The 23,470-nt window shown below is 47.8% G+C and overlaps 1 protein-coding gene across 1 annotated transcript in view; it reads left to right on the top strand.

Annotated features, from left to right (window-relative positions):
- ZPLD1 (zona pellucida like domain containing 1) overlaps positions 1-23,470 on the top strand; it is a 395,074-nt gene that overhangs the window by 307,409 nt on the left and 64,195 nt on the right. Inside the window, exon 11 of the mRNA XM_069636318.1 lies at positions 13,663-13,686. Coding sequence (XP_069492419.1) covers positions 13,663-13,686 — 24 coding nt within the window. The remainder of the gene's footprint in view (positions 1-13,662; positions 13,687-23,470) is intronic.

Genomic DNA, 23,470 nt, shown 5'->3' on the forward strand with positions numbered 1-23,470 from the left:
TCACTGGGCGCCCATTTCTGCATCCCCTGTTAGTCAGAGACATGCAGCGCCCAGCAGCACAAGCATGGTCACCATAACCTAACCGCTGCTGCTCAGAGAGGTAAGAAACAGCATCCTGACCAACTCCACCTTGTCAGGGAGGGCATGAGCCAGGTGGAAGGAAGGACAGCAGAAAACCCTGGAACAAACTAGTGAATCCGTCCCAGGCAATGGGCATCTTTCTGCCTTGGAGCAGGAACTGCTTTTTCTGAAAGCTGCCTCTGCTGGCACTTTCAGCTGCCTTGGAGAATGCTTGACAGCATGGTATGTACCGAGTGCGGTTAGGAAATGTGGATACCAATCTCTAACGCTTTTCAACTGAGGTTTGCCTAGCATTTCGGTGCTGGACTACCCTTGTGGGTAGGACAAAGACTGATATGCAAATAGTTGTTCCTACTTTGTGAAAAGTGCAGTGAGCAAAAAGTGATGGCTGTGACTCTTCCAGTGGGTTAAAACCACTGAACCGGTTATCATGTTGTGTTCTTCTGAGAGGGGGACGCCTGCTACCCTTTTTTTTACAATCTCTAACACAATTCACATTCGACAAATCGGTTCTGCAGCCCATCACAGAATTTGACCTGTGGGCAATAGCTGCAGCATAGCACCGAAGAAAAATTAATAGGTTTCCCCTGAAGACTACACAGGACATGCACTCAGGGGCATTGCTAGGGGGGGCTAAGGGGGCTATAGACCCTGGTCTTTTGGTTTTAGACCTGGATAGAATCTCAGGAGCTACAACCAAAAGGCTAGCTAGCCGCCAATCCCGACTGTTCTGACATTAGCATAGCCCAGGGTCTTTTCCAGACCTAGCAACACCCCTGCATGCAATAAAAGGAAAGCCACTATTGTCACGATGCACTTCCAGAACCAGTGGACTTGTTCAGGGTTTGGTGAGGGAGAAGGTCCCTGTTCGTTTTACATCCAGGAATCACTTTGATGCAGGGTCAACAGTACCTGTTATGAACGTCAGTTCTGTTCAAAATAAAGAAAGAAAAAGGAAAGTGGGCATACGGCTGCCCGCAGGTGGTTGAAGAACTCTTGGTTTCAGAGCTGATGGGAGAGAGGAAAGAGAGGCCCACAATGATATGATATGATATGGCATTTGTAACGCGTCTATACACAAGTGTTTCAAGGCGCGAGAATGCAATGTAGCATAAATAATGTAATATCTCCCGCCGGAGGAGGAAATGAAGTCACGCAGTGGCCCGCACTTGTGTGCTACAAACAGGCTAAATCCTACTGTGTTCCCGGCCTTGCCGATGAGTTTTTCCAAACCTCTGAGTTCAACATTTTCAAAAAAACAAAAAAAGAGAAGCTGCAGCTCCTAAGTGGTAAATACTGCTGCCTGGGGGTGTGTTATCGACCAAAGGGCGCCTGCCCCTTTAAGGAGAAAGCGAAACCAGGAACGGGAGACGGAGGGGCGGGCGGAAGGGAGGAGAATGAGTGAGGGAAGACAGTCTGTAAGAGAAATAGATGGAGTGAAGACGTATATTGTGTCCGGGCGACATTGCATGAATGGGCCTAGGCCACCCACAACAACTGGCGACAAGAATGATTGCCCACGCCACCGTCCCATGAGGGTGTGTGTATCCTGGTGCAGCATGGAGGGCCGCAGAAGCGAACCGTTGGAGGAGATGCGCACCACGCCATTGCAGGAAGGAGGCCCAACGGAGCTGCCGGCAAAGGAGACAGACCTCAGAGGGAAGGAGGCCCAGTGGAGCTGCCGGCGAAAGAGACCGACGTCAGAGGAGGCATGCAATACGCCAGTGAAAGAAGGAGACCCTGTGGAGCTGCTGGCGTGGAGGACTGGCGTGCCAGACCAGCCAGAGATCCAAAGAAGTCCAGGAAGGAGACGGTAAGAAGAACCGATCCGCCCAGATGAAAGAAGACCAGCCCTGAGGGGAGGAAGGCCGATAACACTGCCGGTGAAGAGGACCAAAGCAGCAGGGAGAAAACCAGTAAACCACGTGGGAAGCTAGCAGAGCAACTAGAGGAGAAAGACCAGACCAGAGCGGAGGACTCCCGACAACACTGCTGGTAAAGAGGACCAAAGCAGCAGGAACTAAGCAAGTAAACCGCATGGGGCGCAACATTAAATAGCCGCCGCGGAAAGATACAGAGAGTGAAGGGTGGGCAAATGCTGAGGAGCACATAAAGCATAGAAAGGCCACTTGAATGCGAGGATCAGTTAAAGGGAACAGTGCCAAGACATTAACAAAACCACTTGAAAGCGAGGAATATAAATGAGAGAAGCGAACACCAAGCACATACCACTAGAAAGCGAGGATTACCAGACAGCCAACAAAGGAAGGGCACCCCAAAAACAGTGGCCCATAAACCCACTAGAACGCAAGGATTACCGGCACATGTGCCTCAAAGAAAGAACAATCCAGTGGTCCATAAATCCACTAGAAAGCAAGGATCATCTAACAGCCCACGAGGAAGGGGTGCTCTATATGCCCAACGACCCACTAGAAAGCGAGGATCATCAGGTAGCCCAAAAGGAAAGGGCATTCCACGAGCCGAAAGACCTGTCAGCTAGCGAGGAACTCCCACGCAGGAAAGGCGATAGACACACGAGAAGGCCAACAGGAAGTGAAGACAGGCCGCCCTGCTCCCAGCCAGTACAGAGGTGCGTGCCCGAGGACAGAGGCTAATAACGAGTGAGCCAACACAAAAATGTGCCAATCAGGTGGCGCTGCAGCAGATGGAGCCATGCCGCCATAGCAGGGATAACACCCACCAACCCAATATTATTTCTACGTAGACGAATCCCTTCGCTCTCGAGCCTCAAGAAAACCAGGGCCAGAGATGGCAAGAATGGATGGATGAATTCAAAGAATTCATGAGAGCCATAGGAAATCAAGACGCACCGAACAAGCTAGACATCTTCACCAACTTAGTGGGCAAAGACATCAAAAGCGTCATCAACACCATACCGGCCCAAGACAGAACGACGTACACCTTACTAATCACCGCAATAAATGGACGGCTAGTTGTGGTACCAAACAGAGACTATGAACAGTACACCTTCAACCAGTGCACCCAGGCACCCCATGAAACAATAGGCCAATTCATCCTACGCCTTCAAAGGAAAATAACGTACTGTGACTTTGCAAACGTCAACGACGACAAAGCCATCCGGCTGAGGGTAATAAACGGGTGCCTGTCATCCCAGTTTAGGAAGCATTTGCTGAAGAAACCCCTTCCCCTGCAAGAGATAGCAGAACTGTCAAGGGTGTATGAATGCGTCGATGTCCAGGCTGCCAATATTGAAAACCCGAAGAAACTGGACACAGAAGCAGCCGTCACCACTAACCTGCAAAGGTAGCCTCGCCAATGTGACACCTCATCCCGACAAGACTCCTGGAACCAGACACGTCAAGCTCAACCAGAGAGACAGTGTTATCGCTGCAGATTTGAATTCCCCCGCAAAGGACAGTGCCCAGCCATTGGCCAGATGTGTATGAGATGCGGCCAGGAAAACCATTTTTCAGAGCATGTGTCGAGAAAGAACACCTCTACTGCCAGCCTATAGGCCTCCGACACAGATGGCGCTGAACAGACGATATGAACCTCCAAGGCCACTCAACAGACAACTGTACCCCGAGAGGGACAACACCAGAACCAATGCTCCTGGAAACATTATGCACCCCAGATTCATCCGAGCAGCGGAGAACCTGCACATGGAGCCAACAAATGAAACATAGAACGACCTGGAACAAATCTACCAGGTACAGACCATCCCTGACGAAGATCCAAGAAGGGAATTCAATGCCCGAGACCAATACGAAAATACGCCGGTCGAGGAACAGTCGCCAGGGATGGACCAATACCTGAAATACGATACAGCAGAGAATATGTCTGGCTCATATCTGACTCGGCTGATGACAGCACGGCACCCTGAGTAACAGTACATCTGGGAGGGATCGACACACCATTTCTTATTGACACAGGTGCAACGTTCAACGTAATGAACCAAGAAACGTACCTGGCGCTCGCCGAGACAGACCCCCTACAGCCTTCCCAGGCCCACATCTTTCAATGGGGTGTGACACTACCACTGACATCCAAGGGTCAGTACCTGTGTGATCTAGTACACAGAGGCAAAAGGGTACCAGTGACAATCCATGTTATACACAGCCCAGTAACAGGAAGATGCCTCCTAAGCTACAAGACAGCCATCGCGCTACACCTCATAAACATCTGCTACGACAAGTCAGAGATGATTCAAGGATTATCCCCAACGGCCCAATCCATATGGGCCATATCCCAGAAGGTGCTTGACCTCGAGACACTGAGAGCCATATTCCCCAACCTGTTTAAAGGCGTTGGCATGTTGAAAGACACTGTGATCAAACTACACATCGACTCTTCCGTGCGACCCATACCACAACACCCCAGAAGAATAGGATTTCACCTACAAGCCAAGGTGACACACAAGCTGCAGCTACTACTCGCCAACGACATCATCGAGAGAGCAGAAGGACCCACCCTGTGGGTATCCCCACTAGTAGTTGTGCGCAAGGCGGACAGACGCCTCCGCCTCTGCGTCGACATGAGGATTCCCAACATGGCCATCAAACGGGAAAGACACCCAGGACCAAACATAGAGGACATGCTGGTCAGACTCATTCAGGCAACCAGATTTTCAAAGTTGGATCTAAACCAAGGCTACCACCAGCTTGTAATCAACCCTGAATCCAGACCAATAACAACGTTCACAACACACAAAGGCCTCTTCCACTATAAAAGGCTTAATTTCGGAATTTCATCAGCGGCCGAAATTTTCCAAGAGAACATCCGAAGGCTGATCAGCCCAGTGACTAACGCCTTTATCTACAGCAACGTCATCTTGGTCTTCGGGGTAACACAGAATCAACATAACGAAGCGCTGAAGCAGGTATGCCATATCTTCCAGGAAGTCGGTTTTACACTCAACAGTCTCAAGTGTGAGGTCAAAAAACGCAGCCTGTGCTTCTTTGGGCACATTTTCTCAGACCAAGGCATCAGAGCAGACCCTGACAAAATTAGCGCCATCGTCAACCTGACGAGCTGGAAAGACGTGTCCGAACTATGCTCGTTCCTGGGCATGGCAGGATAGTGTGCACGGTAACTCCCCCACTATGCAACACTCACCAATCCCTTACGATAACTGCTAAAGAAGGACCAACCATTCACATGAGAGGAACAATGCCAACAAGCGTTCTCCACAATCAAGCAAGAGCTGGCGACCAACCGCCAACTGGCATAATTCAACCCACAATGGGACACGGAAATAACTGTAGATGCCAGCCCCGTGGGCCTAGGAGCCATACTGGCCAAACCAATCCACAACAGAACACTGAAACACACGTGGTTGCATACGCCAGCCGGGTGTTGAACCCCATCAAGCAAGCGTACTCGTAGGCAGAACGTGAGAGCCTGGCAGCAGTCTGGGCGTGTGAAAAATTCCACCACTTCATCATCGACAGGACCTTTGTACTGATTACGGACCACCAAGCCCTATTTGCCCTTTTCGGTAACCTCAAGATAAAGATGCCGCCACGCATCAAACGCTGGGGCATCCGCCTCCAGGAGTATGACTACACCATTGTCTGCAAACCCAGAGGCGAGGCAAATCCAGCCGACTACCTTTCAAGATACCCAGACAAGCCCCCGGACACTGCAATGCAGGGTGAAGCTGAGGACTACATTGCTTACCTGTCTCTGAACGCCCTTCCCCCAGCAATCACTACGAAACAGTTCGTCGAACGCAGCCGAGCTGACCCCAGGATAAGAGCGGCCGTCCAACTAACGAACACCAACAGGTGGCGACAGATAGCCACGGAACGCTTTGACTGGGGGTGGGGGAGGCAGACAGGAGAGACCTAGCCAGAATGGCGAAGATATACAGGGAACATGCCACGAAAAGCCAAGGAATGCTATTGAGAGGAAACTGACTAGTCGCCCCCAAGAGCCTCAGGAAACCCCTCATCATGATTGAGCACGAGGGACATCGTGGCATAGCCAACACAAAGAAGGTACTACGCAAGCAGGTGTGGTTCCTGCATATGGACACCATAGTCGAGGACACGTTGAGACACTGTGACCCATACCAGATAAATCCGGCGAACTCACCCCAATGCCCACTACAGACAGTCCCCCTCCCCGAGGGACCATGGCAACGAGTAGCTCTTGACTTCTACAGCCCGCTGGAAGAAGGGGGCCATCTCCTAGTGTCCATTGACGAATACACAAGATTCCCCCTAGTGAAGCAGGTACAGTCAATGGCATTCCATCAAGTCGTAGCCGTAATAGGTGAACTGCTCAGGTGAGCAAGTGCATGTAATGTGAGTGTACTTGGAGCAAGTGCAACAGCAAGAAGGGGAAACGGAAGCGAGCTCTGTGGAGCGTTTGCAATGAAAAAGTATGTGCTCTGCCACAAGAGTTATTGAACAAGGAGAATGGTAATGGCTAGTGAAGGTTGCAGCTCTTATGAGTGCTTGTGCGCCCTCCTATGCCACCAGTAGTGAAGCAGGTGGCCCAGACACCCTGACACCCGTGTCCTGCCAACAGCCCCGCCTCTGGAAGGGAGAGACTGAGGGAGGCCTCCTGCTGCCGTGGGAAGACAAGCAACTCCTGCTTGGGGGAGTGTGGCCCAGAAACTATGCCACCAATGTCTCGCTGCCCGACACCCGCTGCAATGATGTAACTTCTGTTTGCTGCATGGTGTGACCTCTCCGAAGACGGCTTACCATTAAGCCGGCACTAATGTTGGTGGGGCCCTCCACTGTGAGGGTGCTTTGTGTGGCCAGGAAGAGGGGGTGAGTAACATGCTACCACCCATGCCCTGTCAACATCTAGAGGCAATCCCACCTGGGCAAACCTGAATGTGGCGCACTCTAGTATCCCTACTACTAGTGTCACGCTGCCTACCCCAACATCAAGGGACTAAGCCAGTGTGGCCACAGTGCCCCGGGTGCAGTTCTGCCGGCCTCTGAACTGTCTGCCCACCCCAACTTCAAGGGGCTAAGTCGATGTGGCCACCAGTGCCCTGGGTGTGGCTTTGCCAGTTGCTGAACTGTGCTATTGATGCCCCTGAACTGTGCTATCGACTGTCCTGAATTGACACTAGTGGAAGTTTGAACTGGTTTCCTGCAGCCCGACAGATGCTTAAAGAGGACTCAGTAAACATATATCTTAATGATGTTAGTCTGCATCTTACAGACATGTTTAAAGTGTTCCCAGTTAGAGTGTCTATGTGAAGCTGTGCTCCTGCAGATTGTCGGCATGTTTAATATGGTGCAAGTAGCTGACAATAGTTTCATTCGGTGGTTGAAGTTCCATTCACCCCAGGTTAATAAAGGGTCTCGTAATAGGTGGTAGAACTACCAGCGTGCCATCAGCAGCCCACCAATCGCGACTGTAACCTGCCGAATATTTACTGTGTGGTTGATACAGTATATGTTTGCAGCTATGTGAATCCAGATGTATCTGGTCATTGTTTTCCCCCGCAATTTGCATGTGGTCTCAGTATTGTCATTTTGTAACGGGGGGAGGATCAGTTAATATTCAGTGATATCTGTTTTTGTTTGTTATGAAAAAGGAGGATGGAGGTGTGTCCCTCCCACATGTGTATTGCCCTTTTAAGAGGTGTCATGACTATGTCATGACACCAAGCTAATAAAAGGAGCACCTGCACGCACGTGCCTTAGTAGAACGGTGGCAGACTGCAAGAATAGATTTTTGTGTCCGTCTCTTACTCGGGGCCTGCAGGCCCACACTGTGTAATCACGATCCTGCAGGTCTGTTGCTGGCCTGGGACCCTCGGGCCAGCGTAGTGCCCTAGGTCCGCCCAGGCCACTCTCCCAACCGGATGCTCCAGGCATCCATGGGTGCACCGACACCCCAGGCCCGTGTCTGCATGGCCTACGTGGGTTCACCCTGCACTACCATAAAGCCGGTTGATCCTTGGATCCCACCGAGGTACTGCTGTACCCAGGACTAATGGAGCCGGCTCGAGTTTGTTTGTTTGTTTGTTTATTTATTTATAGCGTGCGCCAGACCCGAAGGTATCCGTGCGCGTGTACAAGAATACTTTAAGCTTACAGGTTACAGTTACGCATTCCAAGTAGATACAGGATACATTGACAACAGGGTAATGCTTACCCTACAAGTTTGTACAGGAAGTTACATACAGAGTTATATACACAAGTATTTGTACACATAGGTGTATACACAGTATATATTGACAGTCAAAGAGCAAGGTGGGGTAAGCGGGGGAGCTGAACATGTAAGTATACGTTCAGCTGCAGATTAACAGATGGGTAAGACGTAAGTGGTCTTGATGTCAGATAGTTATGGGTCGTTTTCTTTCAGCCATTTAATACAGTTAAGTCTGAAGTGTGGATAGGATTGGTCAGACCTTAAAGAGGATGGAAGGGAGTTCCACAACTGGGCTGCTTTGACAGGGAAGCTGTTGCCTCCGGCAGTGCTCAGTTTAAATGCGGGTACAACTAGCTGGTTGGTATATGCTTCTCTGGTATGTCTATTGGAAGTACTTCTATTGAACCTTTCTGTTAAGTATTTGGGGGCTAAATCATTAATACTTTTGAATGTTAGTGATACTGTTTTAAGTTTAATTTTGTCCGCTGTGGAAAGCCAGTTAGATTGTCTTCTGACATCTGAGATATGCTCTCTTCTTGGGATTCCTAAGGTAGCTCTGTGGGCATTGTTCTGCAAGATTTGGATTTCTTGCAGAGTGTGTTTATTAGACCCTATGCGTTACAATAGTCAAATTTGGATAATACCAGAGCTCTTGATAGGGTGAGGCAGCTAGTAGTGGGCAGGTATGGTTTTGCTGCTCTAATCAACTTACAGGTGTATGCGGTACTAGAGGCCATCGCACTCACCTGCTTTGTTAGAGAGAGGCAAGAGTCAAGGTAAAAACCTAATGTTTTTACTTCTTTTGCTACCTTAATGGTGTTGCCATCTATAACAAATGATGAATAGTCATCATTCAGTCTTTTGATATTATGTGTATTCCCCAGTATGATGAGTTCCGTTTTGTCATCATTCAGGCATAGACCATGACGGGCCATCCATGCCTGGATGATGAGGTATATCTTATTCACCAAGGCCAAATCCTGTTCATAATCCCCCAAAAGTGGGATGAGAATCTGTGTGTCATCTGCATAGTTAGTGTAGGTGACACCCAGAAGATCCAGATCATCAAACAGGGGCTTTGTGAAAATATTATACGTGGTAGGGGAGACGCAGGAGCCCTGGGGAACGCCACATGTGATAGGTACTGGGTCAGCCGCTGCAGAGGTAGAGAAAACCCTCATAGTTCTGCCACTTAAGAACGGCGTGATCCATGCAATGGCATGTGTAGAGAAGTGGGCCGCAGATTCCAGGTGGGTACAGAGCACATCATGATCTACCAAGTCAAATGCCGCTGAGAGATCCAGTATTAGGAGTAAGGCTGTTTTTCCAAGGTCTCTCAGCTCATCGACCTGGGTTTTGAGATCGATAAGTGTGGTTTCGGTACCGTGCTGAGGCCTGAAACCTGATTGTCTAGTGCATAATAGTTGATGCAGCTCCAAGTATTTTTGAATCTGTAAGTAAGCCACTCTGTCTAGTATTTTTAGCAGAAATGGTACCATTGTAATTGGCCTGTAGTTAGTCGGGATGGACGGGTCTAAAGTTTGCTTTTTAAGGAGGGGGAGGATCCAGGATTGTTTGAGGTTGTCTGGTATCGTGCCTGATGCAAAGGAGGCATTAATGAGTTTAGAAATAAATGGGATAGGTCTCTGGCCGCATCCTTTATCAGTTGGGCTGTGCATATGTCACCTCGACAGTTGGAAGGTTGGAGTGAGAGTATTATCTTTTCTATCTCTAAAATAGTTACTTTGGTGAAGTTGAATTTTTGTTCTGGTTTGGTAGAAGTAGGTGGTTTACCTCTTTGATTAGTTGAAGGATTAATATTTTGTTTCTTTTTCTCAATTTTGGTTTGGAGTGTAGCTATTTTGTTGTTTAGCACTTTTTGGATGTTGGAGCACCACGTTGTATTTTTGTCACAGTCGTCCGGAGCAGGGATGGATTTTCCAGTTCCTTTAGTATAATGAATAGCTCTTTGGTTCCAGATTTATCCTGCAGTATTCTGTTGTTAAAGTTCTCTTTTTTAGCTCTCCTTATTTAATTCTTGTAAGTCTTAGAGGTGTTGATAAGATCTGCTTTATTAGTCTCAGATGGAGTTAGTCGCCAGGTAGATTCACATTTGCGTTTTTCAGTCCATCGGGATTTGAGGTGAGGGGTGAACCAGGTGTTTAAGTGTGCTCTGGGCTTACTTTTTATCATTTTCAAAGGGGCGATAGTGTCCAAGGCTATGGCCATGGTTGAGTTAAATTCATTCACTAGGGCTGAGGGGTCCAGTGATTCAGGTAGGGAGCTTAGAGTAGGGAGGATAAGTGGTAGCAGTTTGTCCGTGGTTATATATATTTTTTTTATTTCTGTTTGGTAAGCCAGTATATTTTCCTTGGGTTGGGTAGTGTTTTCACTTATGAGGAAGGTTATGAGCGCATGATCTGTCCAGATTTGTGGGCTGACATCAGTAATAGTTACATTACAGTTGTGGTTGGCTACCCAGTCGAGTGTTCGTCCTTTTTCATGGGTAGGTTGTGATATTCTTTGAGTAAATCCTAATTCTGTGATGACATTGGCGATATTAGTCGCTTGCAAAATCTTTATGGTTGTTGAAACCTAAGTTCAGGTCTCCCAGAAGGATGGTTTGCGATGAGTTTTTCAGGTTGTTTGAGAGGATCATAGAAATGTCCTCCTCAAACGTTCCAATGCGACCTGGTGGCCTATAGATGAGGTGTATATTGATAGATTGAGAGGATGATGTTAGAGTTTAGCAGTTAAGGATTCACAGGATTTGGTGTTTGAGGGTGTATCTATTTTTATAATGAGATTATTTTTAGCAATGATGGCTAAGCCGCCTCCTCGAGAATTGGGTCTATCTTTTCTGAGAATGTTGTAATTAGGGGCCAAGGCAAGCATCAGAGCGGGTCATGCTGCTTGGTGAAGCCAAGTTTCCGTTATGGCTTGGAGGTCATAATTACCTATTTGGATGAGATCGGCAATTTCGGTGGCATGTGCTATTAATGACGGAGCATTAATAAGGGCACCCTTCAGAGGGGTATTTGGTTTAGGTGTCGCCGGGGTGACACGACTTTTCTTTTTGGTTGGCCTATTGCTTGATTTGCAGTGATTGTTAGTGGGACTGTTAAAGTGGGAATCATTTTTGGTGGGGGAAGTGTTTAGTTTAGTGGCATTGAGTTGGAAGTCTCTTCTATTATTAAGTTTGGTGACTAGTCTGGCTGGAGGTTCATAGATTTTAGGTAATCTTGATCGTAATTTGGTGTTTCTGCTTAAGGTGTCACACGGGATGTTTGTTAGGGAGTGGTAGGTGATAGGTGACTCTATAGACTGATGGTCGGAGTCTAGGGTGATGGTCAGTCGGCGCTCATCAGAGTTCGATGTTACAGTGGGCATAAATTGTGGTGGGCAGTTTACTGTTATCATTGTGGACCAGAGAGTGGTCAGATAGATGAGGGTGGAGATTATTCTATCCTAAGGATGATTATCTATGTCTGGTGGGGGGGGGTCACAGTAATGTCTAGGTAATCAACTGATAGGTTATGGAGCTCATGGTTTCCAATATGCAGCCCAGGACAGGCAAGGCAGGCCAGTACACAATATGCAGTTCAGGACAGGGAAAGTGGGCTGATACACAATAGCAAAGTGGGCTAGTACACAATATGCAGCTCAGGACAGGCAAAGTGGGCCGATACACAATAGCAAAGTGGGCTAGTACACAATATGCAGCTCAGGACAGGCAAAGTGGGCTGATACACAATAGCAAAGTGGGCTAATACACAATATGCAGCTCAGGGTAGGCAAAGTGGGCGGATACACAATAGCAAAGTAGGCTAGAACACAATATGCAGCTCAGGGCAGGCAAAGTGGGCTGATACACAATAGCAATGTGGGCTAGTACACAATATGCAGCTCAGGGCAGGCAAAGTGGGCTGATGCACAATAGCACAGTGGGCTAGTACACAATATACAGTTCAGGACAGGCAAAGTGGGCTGATACACAATAGCAAAGTGGGCTAGTACACAATATGCAGCTCAGGACAGGCAAAGTGGGCTGATACACAATAGCAAAGTGGGCTAGTACACAGAATGCAGCTCAGGGCAGGCAAAGTGGGCTGATACACAATAGCACAGTGGGCTAGTACACAATATGCAGCTCAGGGCAGGCTTAGTGGTTAAGTGCACTGAGCCTAGAGGTTATTGGTGTTTACATAAATGAACAATTTTAGCAGTTCTGCCTATGGACAGAGATGACATTGACTTAATCCAAAAATGGGGCAGCTGGACTAGCTAGTATACACAGGGTGCGCTAATTTTGACTTTTCAGTGATATAGCTGCTAATACTTTAAGAATCAGTAATCAGCACTGCAGCAAAAATGAGGCAATATGCACACATGCTAATATGGGCTGGCACGATGATCAGAAGATACAAGGACCTTAAATGCAGACTACCCATGCACAATTAGTATAAGGCAGTAAAGTAGGCTCGTTATGCAAATACTAGCGGGTGAGGCAAGCAGACGATCAGCAAAAAGGGTGGTCAAATATACGGTATTACAAATGCATTCAGTAGAAACAGACAAAGTCGTGTGAGCAATCAGATATTGCAGGCAGGGGCGGAAGGGGATTGATGCAAAGTAGGAGTAGCCCTCCCGATACAGGATGGAGGCTGAGGCAAAGACAATAAAGTGCCAAGATTTCAGAACACGAAATGAGAATGTACATGTAGAGCCGCTGTGCAGATAGTTTATAGTTCGTTGTATAATCATGAAGCAACGGGACTCACAGGGTCATATGGGTGGGCGACTTGCACAAGGAAGTGATCGTATAGACGCTGAGTGGGGCTAGCTGGGAGATGAGTTAGGCAGCGTGGCAGGCCCCACGGCCACATCAGGCCTAGACAGACACAGACAGGATGGCCTGGCTGACGCCCTCCGGAATCATGGCTACATGGAAGTAGCGTGCAGCGGCCAATCAGCTGTTGCGAATGCTCTTTAGCAACAGTAAAATGTAAACAATGAGGAAGCTGCCATTTCTGGAGTTACGCTCCTCATGGATTATGGCTCACCGGCCTATGGGTCGTTGCTGGGCCTTCAATGGAGACGATCTCGCCGGATTCAAGATAATGGGGAGGAGCAGCAGCAGCAATCAATGCTTACCGGCAGGTCGGGTGCTCATCATTGTCGAGCTGCGGATTGCCTTGCCGGAAGTGGCCTTGCCGAGCCCCATAATAGGCCCCAATGTGCAATAGGCACCAGCCGGCACTTCAAAATAATCTAAGTCAATACATTTTACAGAATGTGCTTTTGTGGAGTGGGTTAAGTGTGAAAAATGTACATTTTGAGTCAAGGCCCAACTTTTATTACTGTATTTAAATACGTATAGGACATACACCAAACCAGTGCCACGATCATCCTGCTGTAAAATGATGCTTTGATTTCAATGTATTTACATGCTCTTTATCCATTTGTTTTTTGCAGTTACACCAGCAAGTGCAGGAGCAGGTAAATATCCATATTTCTTTAACAATATGCATATTTGAAAGTCTTTATATTGTGCGGGAAGTGCAGTCCATAAAGTGCAGACATAAAATTCCGTAAAACCTTAAAGTATGGGCAGGGCACAGTAACACAACCAGAGATTGATGACCCCCTCCTCCCAACTCCCCGGACCCTCCCACGCATGTGTCCGTCGAGGCATTTGCTTCCACCTTCTCCCCACCCCCTCTTCCTCTGGCTGATTCACCCTGTCTTCTCTCTATTCTTCTATTTCTGATACTCTTGATGTTCTTGCCCCTGTCATGAGGATCCGCCTGAAGTCCAAAGCCAAGTGCAATTCCTGGTATGACTCCAACCTAGCTTAAACGTAGGTGTAGAGCGGCTGAGAACAAATGGAGGGATTCCTGCTCATCCTCTGACAAACTGGCCAGTCGCCTTCTCCAAAGGCAATACCGTCTCTCTGTCCGTACCAAGAAGAGAGTCCACATTCAAGCCCGTGTCTCTGCGGCATCTAACAGCTCGGCCGAACTTGTAAGGAGCTGGCCAACCCTGCTGCAGTCTCTACCCCTCCCCTTGCCTCTCAGGCTCTTTGCAATGCCCTGGCCTCACACTTTATCTCAAAAACCCAGGACATCCTGTCCACACTCTCCTCCACCCCCTCTCCTCTCCACTCTCCGTCGGTACTCACTGACCCTCCTCCAGCCACCCCCCCACCCTCCTTCTCTTCCTTTCCTCTCTTCTCCCCTGATGAGGTCGCTAGACAAGTCCGATCTATGAAAGCCTCGTCAAAACAGGTTCATCCCTGTTCCTCTAAAACTCTCAAGGACCACATTGATACCCTTGCTCCGGCCCTTGCCGACTTTTGCAACCACTCCTTTGCCTTAGGATCCTTCTCCTCCCCTCTTAAGCACTCCCTTGTGCAACCTCTCCTCAAGAAACCCACAGCGGATCCCTCTTGTCCTGCCAACTATCGCCCAATTTCCATTACCCCCTTCTTAGGCAAACTCCTTGAAAAGCTGGCAATCTCTCAGCTAAACCTTCATTCTGATTCTGTTGGCTGTCTCCATGACCATCAGTCTGGCTTCAGAGCTGCCAAAAGCACGGAAACTGCTCTCCAGAACATCCGTGAAGATCTGCTTTCCAACCTTGACTCTAGCATTCCCTCTGTTCTCATCCTACTTGATCTCTCCTCTGCCTTTGACACGGTCAACCATACCATCCTGCTCGCCCGTCTCCGGGATAACTTGGGCATCAGCGATCAGGCTCTGGCCTGGCTGACCTCTCTCCTCTCTGATCGACCATCCCAGGTCCAACTTGGGTCCTTCCTATCATCTGTCTTCCTCTCCACCTGTGGTGTTCCCCAGGGGTCTATCCTCTCGCCCCGGCTTTTCAACCAATACCTGGCAACTCTTGCCCGCTGTATTGCCATTTTCTGCTCAAACTTCCAGTGCTACGCAGACGACACTCAACTCATTTTCAGGCTGCCCTCGGCCACCTCTTCCACCTCTCTCATCACTGATTGCCTAACTGCCATCCAAGACTGGTGTGCCGCCAACGATCTTTGTCTTAATGCCAGCAAGACAGAGATCCTCCTCATTGGCACACCATCACCTTCCTTTCCCCTCACTCTCTGGCCGGCCTCCTTTGGCCCTCCTCCTATCCCCACCTGCGAGGCCAAGAACCTTGGAGTCACCTTTGATTCCACACTCTCCTTCTCCGCCCACATCGCTGATGTATCAAAAAAGTCAAACCTCCTACTGTATCTCCACCTCCTCAGAGGTATTCTTCCTTTCCTCTCATTCCCCCAGAAGCTCACTGTCTCCCAAGCTCTGGTTCTCTCTAAATTGGACTATTACAACAGCCTCTTTCTTAATCTACCTGCCTCTACTCTCTGCCCTTTACAACTTATCCAGAACAGGACTGCGAGACTCAAGCCCTCGGATTGTATCTCTCCAGCTCTGAAATCTCTCCATTGGCTCCCAGTGGATGCAAGGATTAAATTCAAAACCCTCTGCATTGTCCACAAGGGTTTCTGGGGCCTGGGTCCAACATACCTTCAGCTATCCCTCCGCAAATACCTCCCATCTCGAGCACTCCGCTCTTCTACCTCTAACTCCCTCAGGGTCAGTCGTTTCTCAAAGAAACGAACTGGGGGTAGATCTCTGTCTTCGGCTGGGGCCTCCCTCTGGAACAGCCTCCCTGCCACTCTAAAACTTGAGGAGAACCATCTCCGGTTTCCGGAAGCACCTCAAAACCTTCCTCTTTGCTTCTGCCTTCTCCTCCCCTCTCCCCTGTTGATTCTACTCTCCCTCGGCACCATGCACCTGGCCACCCTCTGTCCTCTGGGCCCAGGTACCTGCTCATCTTGCCACCCTCACGCACTGTCTCCGGGCCACCCCCTGCACTGGGGTCTGTATCTGTACCCATACAGCCCTCCCCTTTTCTTCCTGCACTTTCAGACCTACACAGCCTGCTGCCACAAACCCAGCACTTGCCACTTGCTGGCTGCACTCCCATTGTTTGTTGCCTTTTTATTTATTATTTTATTATTATTTTTGTTTTTTCCTTCTCGCTTTGCACTCTCCTTTTGTTCCCCCTTCCATGCACTTCTCCCCCTTCTCCTTCTACCCTGCACTTGCACGTTCTCAATGTCACTGGGCCTAGCAAGATCGTTGTTTTTGTTCTACCCTGTTCCTTTTCCCTTGCCTTGTCGCTCTCTGAAACACTTGTGTATGAGCGCGATAGAAATAAAATATCAATCAATCAATCATTCTCTGTAAACTTGTTCCGTACCATGCTCCCCAAAGAAGGGAATGCAAGGCTAGGAAAGTGTATCGCATCCAAATTGCAATTCAACAGTAATAAAGTGTGTACAAATAAGTGTAGCTGAAAGCCGATATGATAGATCAGCTAAATAAGTTTTCACATTGGATATTTGAGTGTGGCCTTGCATCACAGGTTTCATCCTTCTAATGTTGATAAATTCAGTGCTTTTAAAAGGGTCAATAATACACCTTGTAGTCGAGGGTCTAAAAGTGGGAACACTTAGCCATAAACTGCTTTTTAAATATGCAATACAATTATTTTTATTGGTCACAAACATGTAACCTGTGACTCATGTCCCTTCTACATCATGTAAACCCCTTCTCTTGCCTCATCTATCTCTCTCTGCACTCATTGAACTTTTCTCACAATGTCCAAAGGCCTGTTTTTGCTGACCATTAATCCTGCAGATCCCATCGCTGATCACTTACCCTTAGGTTTCTCACAGTATGCCTCCATTTGAACAGCACCCGACACGCCTGTGCAGAGAGAGTGTATGAATGGAGTGACCCATGGTTCAGGATGCTCAGACTTAGGGGTGAAAGTAAGCAGTGGGAAGTGAGAGGAAAATGAGTCATATAGTAGGGATTGGAAGATGGAGAACACAGTGTTGGTGGGAGAGGTATCGGGTGTGAAGGAAGGAAGGGGAACTGTAGATCAGAGCGTAAGTGGGGAATGGCAAAAGTTTTACAGTTCCCTTTAGTAATTGGTGAAGCAAGTGGTGAGGAAAGGTCAAAGGGTGGAAAGGATATGATGGTGGAACCAATTGAGGGATCGGATATGGATGTTGTGAAAGTAGTATTAGTGGCTGAAAGAGAAGTGGAGATGAATTAGAGATCCAAAGAGTTACCCCCTGTATGGGTAGGTAGGTTATGGATAGAGTGGAGAGCATGGTCACTAAGAAAAGACTGCATTTCAGATTTCTGGGAAGTAGTTGGAGAGGGAAGGTTAAAGTCACTCAGGAGAATGAGGTGATTTTTAGTGGAAAGAGAATCAAGGAGTTGCACAAGGTCATCAAAGGATGGTCCAGTGGCCCAGGAGGATAGCTCAGGGAGCAAGGTGCTCGACTTGGAAACAAGACGACACGGAGCAACCTAGGTTCGATCCCTGGGTCCGCGCTTAGAAACCTCTGGGTATTAAGCGCGTTATAAATAACCTATCATATCATATCAGTGGTACTGGGAGGGTGATAGATGGAAAATATGTGAACCGAGTGAAACAGAGTAACAATAGAGATGGTGAATTCAAAAGCGGGGAGAGAACGTGACCTTGGAGATTTGTGAAGCAATGAGGTGGGAAGAGAGAAGGTGTCCGATGCCGCAACCGCTGCCAGTCAGTCGAGGAGAGTGAATGAAGGATAGTTTGGATTCAGAAAGGGCTGCCAGATTGGCAGTGTCAGATGGAGAAATCCAGGTTTCAGTGATAGCAAGAAGGTCAAGGGAAGGAGATCCGGAGTGAAAGTAGTCAGTGATAAAGCAGGTTTTGTTTCATACAGACTGAGCATTTCAGAGTGCAATGTTCAGTTGATGAGGTAAGTAAGAGAACAGAAGTTGAGTCTCAGAGGAAGAGAGGCGAGGTGGATAGGTGTTAGAGGAGGAATGTCTAGCTGGTTGGCTTTGATTTTTTTAAAGAGGTGGAAGAGAAATGGAGTAGTGGGAGTTTCGAGTTGTGATTTTTATAATAGAGATAGGAAAGGAGGAAGTAGGGAGAGGTGAGTAGGAGGAGCAGGAGTGAATGCATTATAGTTTGGTAGCACAGTGTGGAGAGATAGTACAGTAATTTGTCAGCTTCGGGTACTCAAAGGGTAACAGGGAGAAAGGCAAAATCAATGGGTTATAGGCTAAGAGGCTGGTCAAGGGCTGGTTTTCACCCTTCAATATTCCGCACTTTACTGGGACGCCTCTAGGAAGTTCAGAAGGAATGACACATGCTCTTGTCACCTAATCACCTAGTTCAATAGTGGTTGGTCTCTCTGATATTGTTCCTGCTGTTGCTGGGATGAGGCAATTTCTTCCTGATTGGTGTTGCTAGAGGAGCCTCTTGTGGCTTTCAGCTGGAGATGGGTTTGGTCCAAAATGGCCACAGGAAGTGATGTCAAGGATTCAAAATGGCCACAGGAAGTGATGTCACGGTTCCAAGATGGCCATTGGCAGTCAAACAGTAATCTTAATCCCTTTTTAAAGGGACTGCTCCCCTCGCCCCCAGGCATCCTTCAGGCCAGATCTCTTCAGTGGACACAGGGAACAGATTCAGGATTCAAAACAAATAATTTTATTAATGTAAATGTCAGGAATGAGAAAGACCTAACTTGCCCTTTCCCAAGACAAGTCTAGCCACACCAAAATTGTCTTTTGTCACTTTAAAAGTCTTTGCTACTCATGAGCCATTCCTTGATATTGTTGATAGATCAGGTATAAATTGTGATTATATTCAAAAGTAACTTCAAAGTCATAAAAAGGTAATTCTTTGTAATATTCAGCTTTTGACTTCACTTGTGAAGATTTCACTCAATTGGTATTCAATAAATGTGCAATGGTACTTGTTAAGGTTTTCGTTCAGTTTTAGAATTCATGGGACATGGGTTGCACTTATAACACACCTTCCATTTTTACCCATGGTGTAAGTATGGTGTTCAATAGGTGAGAGTTGCTCTCAAAACCATATTTGTTATTCGTCCCTCTGTGCAACACTTCTGCAAAATTGTTCATTAAGTGTGAGTTGCATTCACAACACTGTCGTTGTTCAGCCCGCAGTATAATACTTCCTTATTCTTTCAGAAATTAAATGTTCAATGCTCTGAGATTTTCCAAAACGTGTCATCTCTCACACGCGACTACTCTGATGCAATGTATGCTTCACAGAAAGTTAATACTTCATTATTTACTTTAGAATAGAATACCGTGTGCTCAGAGACCTTCAAAAACGTGTTATCATTCATATGCGACCACTCCAATACAATGTATTCCTCGCGGGAAGTTCACTCACTTGCATACCAGGTTTCTCCTTTGCTAGAAACTCACTGGTTGTGTTTAAAGGCCTCCCAGTAGTGTAGATAGCTCAGTCCTTGGCTTTCCAGATCAGGGTTCAACTTCCTGCCCGTCAGACCCTACTGTGTCACCTTCTGAACACAGGGGAATAAGCATTTCCAATTCCCTGAAAAGGGACGACCGCTCTGCACGGCTCCCTTTCCAGCACTTGACAAGCTCCACAGGGCTTCAACTCTCACGCCTTGCTTCCACAGGTCGCTTCCCTCAGTAGACTTCAGCGCCTCTGCGTGCCTCTTTGCCACAGTTCCCTGCTGCTTTTCTAGGGCTCTCTGCTACTGCTGCTTCGACTCTGCCTCTGCTTCCACCTTCCTCCTCACAATTTGAATTGGGCTCCTTTTATACACCTGCAGCCCTTTGACAGGCTCCAGGTGTGATTGTTCAATTAGCGCTGCCTGACCACAATTAAAGGACATGCCTGACCCTTACAACTCTCAGTAGGCATCTTCCTCGTCCCAGTACCAGAGTGGGAAAAGAGCATAGTCTTCATTGCCTTTCCCTGGCCACCTGTGCAGTGGATCCAAGGGGTCCAGGAGTGAGAACACCCTCAGGTTTCTCACAGAGTATATCTAGGATTGGCAGGATTTGTTGTGCGGGGAATAAACATGCACAATTCCCATTTTGGAAAGGCTATACACATTAATGCGTGCTGTCTGCGCTGTCTCCAGACTCGACTTGATGATGCCCTTCAGTTCGTATGTCCAGGTCCATGAAGCCTCCGTCCTGCCTCCTCCACCTCCTCCCACAATCGCCGCTCTCACAGCTTTTAGTGCCGCCTCATCCACACAGGGTGTGCGTGCACACATGCTGTTGCGCAGTTGACACGCAATGATGAAAGCGGGGTACAGTGCGCTGTTGGTCAAATGAGGGATGCGTGCGGCCCAGAATATGGAAGGTGGGGGGTAAACGGAGACCATGTTGTGGACTTGTCTTGGATTTGTCTTGAATCATGTTCTCCCGTGGCTTCCCAGGTACTTTTGGGTAGTGGGAACTCTAGAAAACAAAGCACTATTAGAATGATGGTCTGGGGGGTTGTCCAGAGCAATCGCAGAGGTTAGGATTAATTCCAAACCTTCCAGCAATCACATCTTTTGTTTTGCGTAAGTCACCCTGAGTGGGACGGTATGCCCACACGTGGGTCCCTTGCCTGCTGGGCCTAGCAACCCAAGCTACTCCCCTCTGATGAGGCCCTTAAAGGTTGAAACATGTTTGGGGATGCTTGTGGTCTTGTGCAGAAGGGATGTGACCAAGTAGTTCAGGCTGCACTGCCCCAATTTTGGGTGGGACCAATCCTGATTTGCATATGGTCTTTCCCCTTTTGTAATGGCTTGGCAGGCGAAGAACGATGGTCTGGAGGGATGCCCAGAACAATGCCAGAGGTTAGGAGTAATTCCAAACCTTCCAGCCACCACCTCTTTTGTTTTGTATTAATGAACATATTTGGACTGGGCTGCAAAATACAACATAAAGTATACCTTAACGTTTTGTTACAGGTTGCCCATGTCGTCGAATCCTCACACAGTATTCCATTTTTACACTAAGGAAAATATTTGCCTATATTCTAAGTATTACCTGCCTTTTTACATTAATGTTCATGTGGTTAACTCTTGCCTAACAACTTAAATTCTTTTTAATAACTGTCAACAGTTGGTGTATTATAACTAAGGTTAGAGGTAATAGTGGTACCACATAGAGTTGCATATATTAATTAAAGTAACCTGATTAGATTTTGAGTACACAGAGAGTCTTATTTATTTGTATATACCTACCTGACTTTTTATCCTTTAATTAAAGAACTGTGTGGGGACATTCCATTGTGGGGAGCTTGGGGATTCACTATACCTAAGAAACAGCCTGCATCACCTCCCTTGAGCCTCAGCCTTCATTGCTCGTCCATAGCTACCACTAGAGAACCTTGACTGGGGTGCCCTGTGTCTCTACCCCAACCATATATTGGGCAGACATTCAGATATGCCTCCTCCAGTCTTTACAATGGTGGCAGAGCTTGCTACTTACAAAACATCTACACTTAGAAAGTTGGTGGTTTATACTAAAAGACATCACTACAAACAATGGAACCTATTGCTAATGGTAAATTGACCAGAATTAACTTAGAAGCTCTAAAAAGTACACGCAAAGAGAGAGAATTAGACTTTGAGGGTAAGTCTAGAGCAGAGCTTATAGCTGCCCTTATGGATTACCAAGCAGATTTATTTGATTTATTTATTTGTATTTGTATAGCACATAAGCCAGGCCCGTGGGCATAGTAGCACAAAACATAACATCCACATGTAAGAAAGGGGGTTAAGAGTGCAGCACTCTATCCAAAGTTAAACTCTAGGTCCTGCCATAAGAATCAATGAATTCCTACACAAAGGCAAGATGGCCACTGTAGCCTCTTGGTTTCTTCTTCCTTTACTCCTTGTTTCTCAAATTCCTATTCCCTTCCCCTGAATGGCTGTTGGGTGAAAGGACCATTTATGGCCCCGTGCCTGCCTCCTGCCAGACTGGCTGGAGCCCTCCCAAGGACTGCCTGTTGTGGGTACACTCTTGGGGCGGGATATGCATGAATGGAAAGGGGAGTCAAGTCACATTATGTGTTGTGGATGTCTGGTTTTGGTTGTGTGACAAACATTGCCTGAGCCAGCCCTGACTTAAACTGGAATGAATGCAGTCTGTGTTCAGAAAGGCTGGGGAGTTGCCTCCAATCCACATCCTGTGTTTTGGCTGGATGACCTGAATGCCTCTGAGCCTGATTGGGTGCTGCCTGCATGAATGCACTTGTGTGTGATTGGCTTAATTAACCTAGCTCAGCTGAATGAATGGGGAGATGTTTGCATAACAAGCGACCCCTCACTCAGCACCTTGTCAGAAGCTGAAAATCTAAACCAAAGCAAGAAACTAAAGTCTCAAGAAGCTTGCATCCTGGAATCAAGCTGGAAAACGAAGTGCTGCTGCTGTTACTCTTCAAGAAATCGAAAGACTGCTGCTTTTCACCCAAAGTGTCCTGGAAGCCAGTCCTGTGTGTCTGCCGTCGGGAGAAGGGACCTTCATGGGTCGAGAAGAGGAGTGCATGGACATCCTAAGCCCAAGCAGTCCATCTGTGTCACCCAGGGTCTGGTGGAGTGTTTGTGACTACTGGCAGCTAAGTTGCTGTGTATCGCCCGGAAGAAGGGGCACCCTGGCATAGTGTTGCCCGACACCCATAGCTGCTAAAGTTTCAAGTAACACAAGAAGTGGCCCTGCAGCCATGACATCTGTGCACATTTGCATGCTGGAAAAGATCCAGGTTGCTGTCTTCACAGGAGTGCCAGCCGGTGGGTTTGCCACCACCAAACCACGAAGAAAGAGTCCAGAGGTCCAGACTTGGTAAGGATCCACAGTCTAGTCCAGGGCTCTAGTCCAAGTCACCAGAAGCCACCCTGTCATCCGTTCTGTGGCTACAGCAGCAAAGAACCAAAAGTCGGCTGACTGAATATACCAAAACCTGACACCTGCTACTACCACTGAACTTGTCACCACCGAAAGTGCTCAATGACCACCAAATGACTTACTTCCTTCATTCAAGCCTTGTTGAGGTACACAGCAAGTTTAACCTTTGTGGGACATCCACAGCCTACGTAGCAACTTAACAATGGAGACCACTGTGGCAGACCTGCATTGCTGCCTTTCTGACATGGCTTGGTTCCCTTCTCGTGTTCAACACCAATGTCCCAATGACTCCTTCTTCCAAGAGGGATCCATCATTGAGGGGCATTGTTGAGTGAAACAGAGAAGCTCTGCCACTTCGCCTTCCAAGGCACCCATGGTACTGTGACGAGGAAGAACAACTTCCATCGTCAAGAATCTTCCAGGGGCCCCAGATTCATCTTGGATCATGTTCTCCCATGGCTTCCCATGTGCTTTGGGGGTGCGGGATCTGT

This window comes from Ambystoma mexicanum, chromosome 7p (assembly GCF_040938575.1).
Source record: "Ambystoma mexicanum isolate Mex_15411 chromosome 7p, UKY_AmexF1_1, whole genome shotgun sequence".
In the NCBI taxonomy this organism is placed as follows: domain Eukaryota; kingdom Metazoa; phylum Chordata; class Amphibia; order Caudata; family Ambystomatidae; genus Ambystoma; species Ambystoma mexicanum.